This window comes from Coenobita brevimanus, chromosome 51 (assembly GCF_032717465.1).
Source record: "Coenobita brevimanus isolate Jiangsu-jjx chromosome 51, ASM3271746v2, whole genome shotgun sequence".
NCBI lineage: Eukaryota > Metazoa > Arthropoda > Malacostraca > Decapoda > Coenobitidae > Coenobita > Coenobita brevimanus.
In genome coordinates this window covers 12,591,933-12,603,350 of record NC_137004.1, presented here as the reverse complement: position 1 = coordinate 12,603,350, position 11,418 = coordinate 12,591,933, and the positions used below count along the sequence as shown (strand labels likewise).

The following is an 11,418-nucleotide window of genomic DNA, read 5'->3' as shown; positions in this document are numbered from 1 at the left end:
GTCTCCTAATATTTCTTTTATCATCACTGACTATTTCTTCCTACTCATTACTTCCTCAAGTAGTCTTGTGTCTCCTTGGCATTTATATCGCTCCCTTCCTTTATTCCGCCTAATCCACTGTATTCATCTTGCTCCAAACAAATTCATGTAATGTGTTATATTGCCTCTAATCTACCTCATGCCTTTTTATCTTCTTGTCATTACATTTTCATCATTTACTTAACTCTCTTAACACTTGCCTCTTGAATGATCTTGCATTAACTGTATGTACCGTATTTGTCACCAGTGTGAAACAATTTTTATTTTTTTTTTTTTTTATGCATCGATTTCGGTGATTGCATATTAGTAAACTCTTAGACATGAACGGTATATGTTAGAGTATGTCTTTGAAAGTGTAGTGTTTTTATTTTTTTGGCATGTTGCTGATTAAATGAATTACTCAGCTAGTAGAAATTGACGGTTTTAGTGAGCTAGTTGCTATAAGGGCAAAATATTATGCTAACAAATTACTGAGTGCGTACCGTAGAAGTGAACGTTCTATGTTTGGAGATAACGATACTAGCCCAGTGAATTCCCTTATTTTTTCATCCCTCCTCCTATTCGTTTACAGCTTTGCATCCTCCGTCACACTCCAACACGCCAGGGATCGTCACTTGTTTTCACCGATGTTTCATCATCCGTCTTCTCAGTGTCCGTTCAGCCGTGATAAGCTGTGAGTTGTTTATTTTCTTCCTCCTTTCATTCCTTCACCCCTTTCTTTCCTTCCTTTCCTCCTTCTCCTACCCTCTTCCTCCACCCTGTGAGTGCCCGCTGAGGTGTGATCGTTTCTGATTTACTCGGCTTTGTTATCTCACGAGAACGTCTGGAGTCAAACTAAAAAATGAATAATCACTTCCCAGTCGTCATTAGGTTACTGTGTGTTTTGAGGGAAGAATGAGACACATGACTATTCCACACTGTTTTATTCTTGTCTATCATGTATAATAAAACCTCACCTATGATGGGGAACTGATCATAAATTTGTATAATTTCCCGGCTGTAGTATGCTCGAGAGAAGAAAGGACAGGGAGGCAAATGCACACACAAACTAACGATCGATTCCCTTCCGTCACTGTGGTTTGCTCTTGCAGGAGGAACGAGGGGCATGGGAAAATCCTGCACTCTCCTTTCCGCGTCTTTTCTACGAAAACAAAGCAGTCACAGAGGGAATTAGTCGTAAGCTTGTTTGTGTATTCGGGCCCAGGTGTGTTTGTACTTGAGAGTAAGATCAACAGCGCTAAAGTGCGAAGCTACTCATGTTGAACGCTTCCGTACGAGGATGTCTTTATTTTATACTTGCTACTACCAGACGTTTTTATTCAGTTTTGGAACGAATTATTATTACAAATGGATTAAAACCCTTCAGTACGATGTTTGTCTTACCTGTTTTATTCATGCTGATACGAGATGTGTTCAGTTTATGAGAGAAGTAGGGTAGAGAAGGGATTAAAAAATATAGAAGGTGCGAGTTATGCTATTAATGCAAATCTTGTCATAAGGAATTAACCTGATAGTCTGTGCAACATAAGGTTAGGAAAGCTTCTATCTGGAGAAGTGTTGCCGTCAGTACTGATTTAAAGGCATACGTTGTTGGACCTGTCTTGTATGACATACGTTGAGTGTAACCAACTCCTTTTTCGAAAAATCAAAACACATGGTTGTAATCAATTTTTATTGGGTTTCTGGCCATGAAAAGAAAGAACAACTCTTCTACTTTCCTGTGATATACTTACTTTAGTAATTATTGAAAAATAAAAATGTTTTATGGGTGACTAAAGGAACCTAACCAAAATTGGCTTTTTTTTTGACGTTACTGAATAAAAAATTAATTACTCGGCCCGTATGAGGATTTAAGATCTGAGATTATATATGCTGCTTCTCAGGTCCCGTGGCCGTATCCTGTAAGTGGCTCACACTTCTGGCTCATGAGAGTCACTGTGGGAAGACACCCTGAAAAGGGCTAAAAAAAAAAAAAAAAAAAAAAAAAAAAAGGGAAATTTTCACTATACAAATTTTTTATGACGTTATGGTTCCCTGTATATACACCCTAATGACTTTGTAAATTTCGTTTGACACTAAACTATGATTTTAAGACCCAAATGATGAGGACTGATACTTTATATGACGATAATATGACGATAATATAAGACACAATGTTTAGTTTTCTTTTACTGACCTACATCCCCTCACAATCGGTACACAGGGTTTAGCTGTGGCTGAGACACACTGAGAGGTCACACTTGATGCACTGGTGTTCACAAGTGTCTCTAGTTCTATGTCTGACAGCAGTGTCTTTCCTTGTCCTTTTCCTTTGTCCTTTGTCTTCGATATATTCTTTATATTCACTTTAGTCTTCACTTTAGTCTTTTGTTCCACTTTTATCTTAGTCTTTATATAATATTACTTATAATCAGCAAAAAATATAAAAAAAAAAATAGGAAAAACCCAATAAAATAATATAGTACATAAAGTATAATATAAAGTGTAATATATGTAGTATATATATATTATTTCTATAATATATAATGTAAATAATATATATAATATATAATAACATAAGATACATAACAAAAAAACAGTCATACACATATATTTCCAAAAAAATAGTGGCACACTCCTATAGTAGTTATACTTGTAGAGCATACGTTAAGTCCTAAAATCGTGAGTCCTGCACAGCATACGATAGGTCTGATGGACTAAAAACGCAAATAAATCCCACAATGGGAAAACAAGAGGGAGCACACTTACTTCACACAATAGGCCTAGGCAAACACTTCACATACCTGGACGGCCTGGCCAGCATCTTCAAAGGAAGACAAGGTACCACATGTTTTACAAAAACAATATCCCAAAGTGGTGAAGATATGCCTTTAAGGGTTAGATAGGTTTTTGAAAGCGCGCGCGCACGCACACACAGACACAGACACAGACAGACAGACAGACAGACAGACACACACACACACACACACACACACACACACACACACACACACACACACACACACACACACACACACACACACACACACACACACACACAACTGGACAGCGGGCAGAGAGGTGTATGATATGTAAGGCGTCCATTCATCCAGCCCAGTTCTGCCCCGTCAGCCCCACTTAAACATCGATCTCATATTGAGCTCGTCCCGCCCTTGTCCTCCCTATCCTCTTTTTATCCACGTTTTTTTTTCTCCTTTACTCCAAGTCTCCACCCTTTCCTCTTCTTATCTCAAGCCCATTTTCCTCTTGTGTCCCTGATGATTTTTTTTTTTTTTCACTGCCAGATGATCTTAGGATGCATTTCTGGTACTGGAGGTGCTTGTAACACTCTCCATTAACCCCATCAGTAATAATGAAAACATATTATTATTATTATTATTATTTTTTTAAATATCACAAGCGTTTCTCTTTTTAATCTGATGGAGGACCTCTCGTAGTGACAGGAGCTAGTGTGTGTGTGTGTGTGTGTGTGTGTGTGTGTGTGTGTGTGTGTGTGTGTGTCCATCTCTCTTAGTAACCACGAAGCGTTCAGATGTCTAGTATGGCGTCACAGTAAATAACTTGCGGTGGAACGCGAGAAGGACGAAGGTGGGGTGTAGCTGTGTAGAGAGTGAGAAGCCACACCCCTTCCACTCTTCCTTCTTGTTTACTCCTTTCTCTTCTACCCTTCGCTGACCCTGCATCCGGAGAGAGAGAGAGAGAGAGAGAGAGAGAGAGAGAGAGAGAGAACACCAATTTCTCTTTTCCTTGTCGCATTCCGTACTCCTTTGTCTTCTCTTCTCTTCTCTAACCCTTCTTTTTCAACTATATCTTCTTCATCTGTCCCCCTCCCCTTTCTCTCTCTCTCTCTCTCTCTCTCTCTCTCTCTCTCTCCCCTCTTCACTTTCTCCCTCGACCCTGGCTTACTTCTATTACCAACGACCTTCCATTTTTTCAGGACGCCGTAACTGTCTTCCTCCTCTCATTTTTCTCTTTCTTCATGATCCTCTTCTCTGCTTCTCCCTCTCTCTCTCCCTCCCTCCCTCTCTCTCTCTCTCTCTTTCACACACACACACACACACACACACACACACACACACACACACACGTACACAATGGGCACCAGCAACCTTCGAACACCTTTCTTTTTTTCTCTTCCCTTCTCTCTTTCTCTGTCTCCACCGACCTCCCTTCCAGTGCCAGCGACCTTCCACCATTCACCTTCCCAACTCGCATCCATCCCTGCCAGACATAGATGTAAGAAAGGAAAGGATCGACGAAAATATGACATCACTTTGTTACTTCCAGTCAAGATATTTTGTCACAGTTTGGGAATATAATTCTCATGAAGTACTTTTCTATCTATCTATCTATCTATTGCCAGACGCCATAATCCCGTAAGGGGTGGTCATTTGACTTTGAGTTATTTGTTTTACGGGGAGGGGCACTAACCCTCCACCAACCCACTTGCTGACACGTAGGGAGCACGTATGTTCTGGTTATATGGTTACCACCCAGCGTTGTAAATGGTTTCTTGGCTTACATGAAACCATTTGGCTTGTCACTCGATGTAAAGCCACCTGTAAGGGAAAGACTTTTCCACTTTGATTAAATTCTGTCAGTTCTCCAGTTTTGTACAGTTTTATAGAATACGTATCTGAACATTTTACAGTGAGGACAAACTGTAAAATGTTAGCTCAACTAATCTAGTGTGAATGGATGCACTATGATTAGGCTATATCTCCTGGGCAGAGTCATTAACAAGGTAAAAGTGGGGTCAGACGCCATGAGGTGCTTAGCCGCGGTGCTCATCTTCGAAACTTAAACTTTTAAGCCTGGAGCCAGTTTTTTACCTGAAATACAAGGCCACTGCAATATCCAGATTACCTCTGTTGCCTCACTGAGGTGTTACCCTGGGTAGTCATTTTACCTACCAACACGTAAAGGGTTGATGGACACCTGGGTCGAGCAGTGCCAGCTGCCCCCACCAGGATTTGAACTCTGGAGCAGACGGGCCGGCAGCATCGCACTCAGCGACGCTGACCACTGAGCAACCTTCTCTGTACCGTACCTAATACATAGACGATGATGAACTAAATGCAAATGTCGATCAGTTATGGGGTTGTCTCCCCCACCTTTTTTTCAACGTCGTGATGCAACCTTGTTATGCTGTTATTATAAGACGGGGGGGCACAGGGACGGGTATTGTTTTCACCCGGTTTGTCTGTCTGTTTGTTTGTTTGCTTGTTTGTTGTTTGTCCGTCTGTCTGTCCGTCAACAACTTTAGCGAAAACTACTGGTGCTATTTTGACTAAAATTACAGGGGTGATGGGCTGTGACCTTCTGATAACCTGATTAAATTTTGTGCCAAATTGGGCCAAGGACCAGGTAGTAGGCCCCAAAAATGTAAAAAAAATAAAAAAAATATATATATTTTTTTTTCGATATAACCCAGTTCAAATTCGTCATATCGATATGAAAACAAAACCTAAAGGTACATCTTCCAAACCTACATCAAATAACATGCCTCATTACATCAGGGGGGGTCACCACCCAGTTGGCGGTAGGGGAGTCAATGTCAGGTGGGTCGAGCCTAAAATTTCAAATGAGCTTAAAATCGTCAATTTTCACCCGATTTACTCCAATTTTAATATGTGGCATCTTTAACTAGATATCCTGTTGTGTTTGTACGTCAACACTAAAGTGACTTCCGGGGACGGGTTTACTGTGCCTTGGCACCGCTTCTTGTTTACGAATTATGTTGAAATTCAGCCGTATTCTTTTAAGCTTTTCGTGTTCCGGAAGCCTCTAAAAGAGCTCTAATTTCTTTAAGTACGTTGAAGTGCACGAAATCACGACACAAAGAACCATTATTAATCAATGAAAAGCTAATATGTATCACTAAAAGTCCCCCCCTTGAATTTAATAGAGGCTATGGTGGCGGGGCTCAGATTGGATCCGTAACGTGACCAGTGACTAACGAATCAGTATCTCAGTGAGTTTGATGTTACGACTAATTAGCCAATCAGCACCACAAAGAGATAAGAGAGATTAGGCTGAGAGATCATAATAAGTTTTTATTTTTTATTTTTTACGTATTGTGTCACCAGTGCAAAAAAAAAAAAAAAAAGAATCCTAATAGCTATGAGGATAATGCATTGTTTTACAATGTAATAATCCTTCACCATACGCAAGAAGAAAAAAAAAATCCAGTTCTTTTTCAATTACTCTACAGTCCAGTGGGAGTGGGACTTCCTTATCCTTATGAATACCTGGCTTGTATGGGTTACAGTGATGCAATAAATAAATAAATATATAAAATAAAAGTCTACACCGCTCCTGTGCCAGCCAACATTTGGAAGGACGTGGCCTAAGAATGAGTTCAATGTACTAGTAGCATTTATGAACAACACAGAGCGACATAGATGCACAAATAATGGTCTAACATAATGGAACACTTAGAGAGCACAACACCTGCACCCGCCAACTAGCCTAAGGGAAGAATATTTTAATTTTCCCTGAGAACGTGACGTTAATCAGATTAAACTTGAGACTGAATTACTTCATTCTTGAGTAACCCTTAACATTTCCACAATCTCTGACTCAAATTAGATCAGCCCTATTCCAGTCGACTTTGCGGTGACTTTTACTTTTCACCTTTCCCTGTCACCTTGACCTTTGACTGTCTTCAAAATCAAATATCTTCGTTTTTGTTTTGGCTTGAACCATTCCTCAAAATTTAGTCGACATCAGACAAAAACTCCTTTTGACAATCATTCCATGTGGCTAAATCTTTGACTTATTTTTCTCCAGAAGAAAAGCCAACCTCTTGGATGATCCTTTGCACATCCGCAAAGTTTAATTTGATATATATCAAAAGTATTTTAATTACTTTCTTAACACAAACACATGGGTCGAACTTTGATCTTGTCCTGTGACCTGGATCTTTGCTGACCAATTGTTCTCACTACTGAATCTGGTAGTTTCTGCCTGACCCTTAACATTTCCACCAAGTTTGGTTCAACTCAGATCAAAACTATTCGAGCTAACCTTGCCCTGTGACCATGACCTGTGATCTTTACCTGTGACTTTGATCTTTGATTGTCCTCAAAATTAAATTCTTTTTATTCGTACTTTATCGCCAACTCTTCCACAAAGTCTTGCTCTAATTCGAATAAAAGTTGTTTAAGTTGACCCTGCCCTGTGACCTGGACCTTTGACCTATTGTTCTAAAATACAGTATCTTTACTCCATGACTGACTTTCAACACTTCCACCAGGTTTTGTTAAAAGTGGAAAAATAAAACTTATTGAGTTATTTTGTTTGTACACACACACACACACACACACACACACACACACACACACACACACACACACACACACACACACACACACACACACACACACACACATGGGCAGAATTTTATTCTTGTTCTGTGACGGTGGGCTCTAATTAGTAACTCTCAAAACAGAATTATTTCATTCTTGCCTTACGCCCAGCCTTTCCCCTAAGAGTGGTTTGAATTGGATTAAAACTGTTTAATCTAATTTTGCTACGTCAGCGTTTGACCTGTTCCTGTGACCTTGACTTTTATCACACTGCAAAAAAAGGGGGAAAAAAAATCTGGTTAACCCATCTGCTTACCTTCAACCCTTACTCCATGTGTGGTTAAAATCGGAATGAAATTGTTCAAGCTATTTTGTTGGCGCACCCCCCTCCCCACCCCCCCACCCACGCACCCCCTCCACAAACACACATGCCGACCAAAGTATAATACCAGACAAATAAGGCATGAAATGTGTATAACATTAAATTTATTTTTTTATGCCATGCTGGTGGCGATAATTCGCTACGTCATAATAATTAAGTATTCTTTACTCTTTTTAGTACGGTGAACTTTTTTTTTTCCTCCGCTATGCACTTGCAACTACCAGACGATTTTTTTTTCGTAGAGGATTCTTGTAACGACAGATTTACAAGCAATATCCATAATCTTTTCGATGTTATGAAGCATCTAGTTAACCTTTGCTGTCAGCAGGTTATTTTAATCAGTTTTGAAGAGAAAACTCGTAGTGAAAGAGCCAAGTCCTAAGTTTTAGTTTGCGCAATGACTGTTTAAGCAAATGCACCGCTGTTGTGTTTTCCTGCTTGCGATATATATATATATATATATATATATATATATATATATATATATATATATATATATCTGACATCACACGAATTGTTGCAAAAGTTTGTGTACTTTGAAGTAACTAAATTAATATTCTGACACAAATTTGTCAATTATTTGTGTTGGTACGTAGCCAAGGCATTGTCAGTGACGCATTAGAAACGTGGTTATGTATGGCAAAGATTCTAAATAACGAACAGGACTAGTTATGTAGGTATTAGGACAAACGGATGAACCGGCACAGTCCCACAGTTAAGAGAGAAACGATGATTAAAACTGATGTGCATATAAACAGAAAGACAAAGAGACAAAGAAGTACCAGTTGCTAACACCAGTCAAGAAATATTGGAGTTAATATTATAGTGTTATAGTCGTTCTTTATTCATGTCACTCACACAGCAATGGCACCATAAATACAAAAATATATATAATCTCTTCGTTCAGACAAGGTGAGGGAGAAGTTAATAGGAATCTGGAGTTATGTATAGCAGAAGGTAGTGGATGATGTTTCATATCTGGGATGAGTTGTATACAGTACTCTGTTAAATGGATGAAGTGGTCATAGCAAGTGGGATTTGCAGTGGAAGACGTTCAAATGAGATATAGCTCTGAAAATATGAGAGGATATTTAGAATCCTTCCTTGTTAGATGAGAACAGTTACAGATGCAGTTTTCGCTAGCATCCATGAGTCTAAGGCGAATCTATTTGGTGTGTCAGCAGATGAATTCAGGCATTATGTTAGGTGTTTGAGATGGGATATTTTTTAGGCGTAGGTTGGTGGCGGGGCGGGGTATGACGGAGCAGGGTAAGCGGGGGCGGGCTTGTAGGCTGGCTGGTGTTCCGGGTATTGAGCCTCTCCTTCGTAAGTCACCTCAGCCAGCAGACCGTCGCCGTTGTCTACGTAGGTGACAGTCTGTATTCGGCCGTCCGGGAGGTTCACCGTGTAGCTGCCCTCGGTCTTGTATCCGTCGCGAGACTCAGAGTGACCGAAGTTGGCGCCAGAGTAGTCGTCGGCTACACCGTAGTTGTAAGTGTACTTGGGTGGTACCTGGTGGAAGAATCAAAGTACGAATAATCAGTGATATCTCTGTTGTGATTATAGCAAGAAGTGTTGACCGAGTAGTTTATTGCTGGTTCATTGACCATTCAGGTTTCGTGCTCCCTTCTGTAACTAAAATCGGTTCTCTTTTCACTTCTCTGGTTTCTCTTTCAGCACTTAGATTTTACTCCCACTTCACTTGTTCCCCGTTTATTATTCACTCAGGTTCCATTTACATCTCCCTTGATCCAATCCATTACTCAAATGGGTTCCACTCTTACGTCCCTTTATCCTGTCAGTCTCTATAGTAGCTTCTACTCCCACATCGTTTGATCCAATATATTATTCAGATGGGTTCTGCTCCCACCTCCATTGTTCCTATCCAGCACTCAAACCAGCTCAACTTCCATCTTTCTTGTTCACCCGTTAGCTCAAATCACTCTAATTCCCATTTATCAGTAAGCTAGAGTCTACTTTCACCTTTCGTGTTCCAATCCAGGATTCAATCGGGTCTTGTTCTCACCTCTGATGTTCCTCACCAAGCACTCATTCAGGCTCTACTCCCACCTCACTTGCTATCAGCCTGCCCTGTTCCCAGCCAAGATTCCAGTAGGTTCTTCTCTCGTCTATATTGTTCTTAACCTATCTTCTTTTCCACCCCTCTATTCCCTCCATCAATCCCTGCAATTAGCACCTGGGTACTCACATCAGGGTACTCCTCGGGTGGGGGTGGGGCGGGGTGGCCATATGGAGGTCGGTCAGCCACGATCACGGAGGCAAGGCAGGCAATGATGACAAGCTGGGCACGAAGGGAGAACAATGGGTTGAGAAGCACATTGGAAATTCAATAGTAATAATATTAATTACCATCAACCTAACCCTATTCAGCAATAACTTAATGGCGGCGAGGAGAGACGCGGCGAGTCAGGCACATATGGATATCCAGCAGTAACAATATTCATCATCAGCATCAGCATCTAACCCTCATTCTCATAAATACACCAGGTGATTGGATCTAGAAAAATGAACAGGAAACAGGCTGAACCACACATCTATTCAATCATCATTTTTAATGACTTTACTATGTGAAGTCTGACCCAGGCTGGTTGAAATCACCTACAGGTAACAGGAATAGACAAGAGGAAGACCTCATCCTTCTAAAGCGGCTGAATCTTTGACAAATCTAGCCACAAAGTTATTGGAAGATCAAAACATCTCATATATAACATATACGGTAATGTACTGTATACAGTACTGTATAAATCGTCAATGTTTCACGTTGTTCAGTCAATACGAGTGTAATTTGAATTAGGGGAGCATGTTGTACCGTATCGTAAAGGCACAACTGAACATACATTTGGTTTTCTTATCGTCTTGTGCTGATTTATTCCAGGAGATTTGACTGATACCTATAACCAGTTGTCATTACTTGAACTGGCTAGTTTGAGGGATATTAGTGCAGAGAATTAGTTGTATGAAATATTAACACTTTGGATGAGCACAGTAAGCCAATTTCTGCATGTACTAGAATTCGAGGTTGAAAATCACACTAAAGATTACATAAAACTTGCGCTCGTTATTAAGGTCTGTTTCTGCAGAGTAAGTATATAGAAAGGTTTTGCAGTCATCTGTCTTTGTCCTTTATGCGAAAATATATTATGACAAAGAACTGATTTTTTTATTGCTTGTGAACAGACGTGAAAAATTCTGAGCTGCGGTTTCCTTGTCTTCCCTATAAAGCTCGTCTTAGTAACGAGAGATGAATTGACCGTAAGTTTGTTTGTGAACTAGCGTGCTGATCCCTGTGCATCGCCCATACCTTGAGCTGCATGGTGGCTGTGTGTGTTGTGGTGGTGGGTGGGACCAGCTCCCTGCTTATATATGGCGCCCCCTCTTGTTGCTGCTGCAGCTTTCCCCTTTACTCGGTTCACGGCCACAGCGCTCACTCATTTTGCAACATCCCCTCCTTAACGCCCCCCTGCCTCACCCCTGCCCATCGCTACTGTCTTTGTGTATTTACTTTTTTTTTTTTTTTTAGCTCCTCTTCATTAGTAACTTCTAACCCTTTAACTCATTTTTAAAAAAATCATTATTACGTTTCCCCCTGTCCTTAACTTGCCCCTTCCTCACCCTGACCCATCGTTACTGTCTCTTTATTTAGGTGTTGTTGTTGTTTCTCAGCAA

The 11,418-nt window shown here is 40.4% G+C and overlaps 1 protein-coding gene across 1 annotated transcript; it reads right to left on the bottom strand.

Moving 5' to 3' along the window:
- Positions 1–8,958: 8,958 nt before the first annotated feature.
- Positions 8,959–11,065, bottom strand: LOC145400176 (cuticle protein 7-like). The gene is made up of 3 exons (XM_080272688.1): positions 11,054–11,065; positions 9,941–10,075; positions 8,959–9,243 (listed from the first exon to the last, which is right to left on the bottom strand). Exons 1-3 carry the CDS (start codon positions 11,063–11,065, stop codon positions 8,959–8,961), a joined length of 432 nt encoding a protein of 143 aa, XP_080128814.1.
- Positions 11,066–11,418: the final 353 nt, after the last annotated feature.

Bases quoted from the DNA above. Each gene is read 5' to 3' on its own strand.
- LOC145400176 (XM_080272688.1), bottom strand. The intron at 9,244-9,940 runs GTGAGTACCCAG...TTCTTCCACCAG, and splicing joins CACCCGAGGAGTACCCTGAT to GTACCACCCAAGTACACTTA.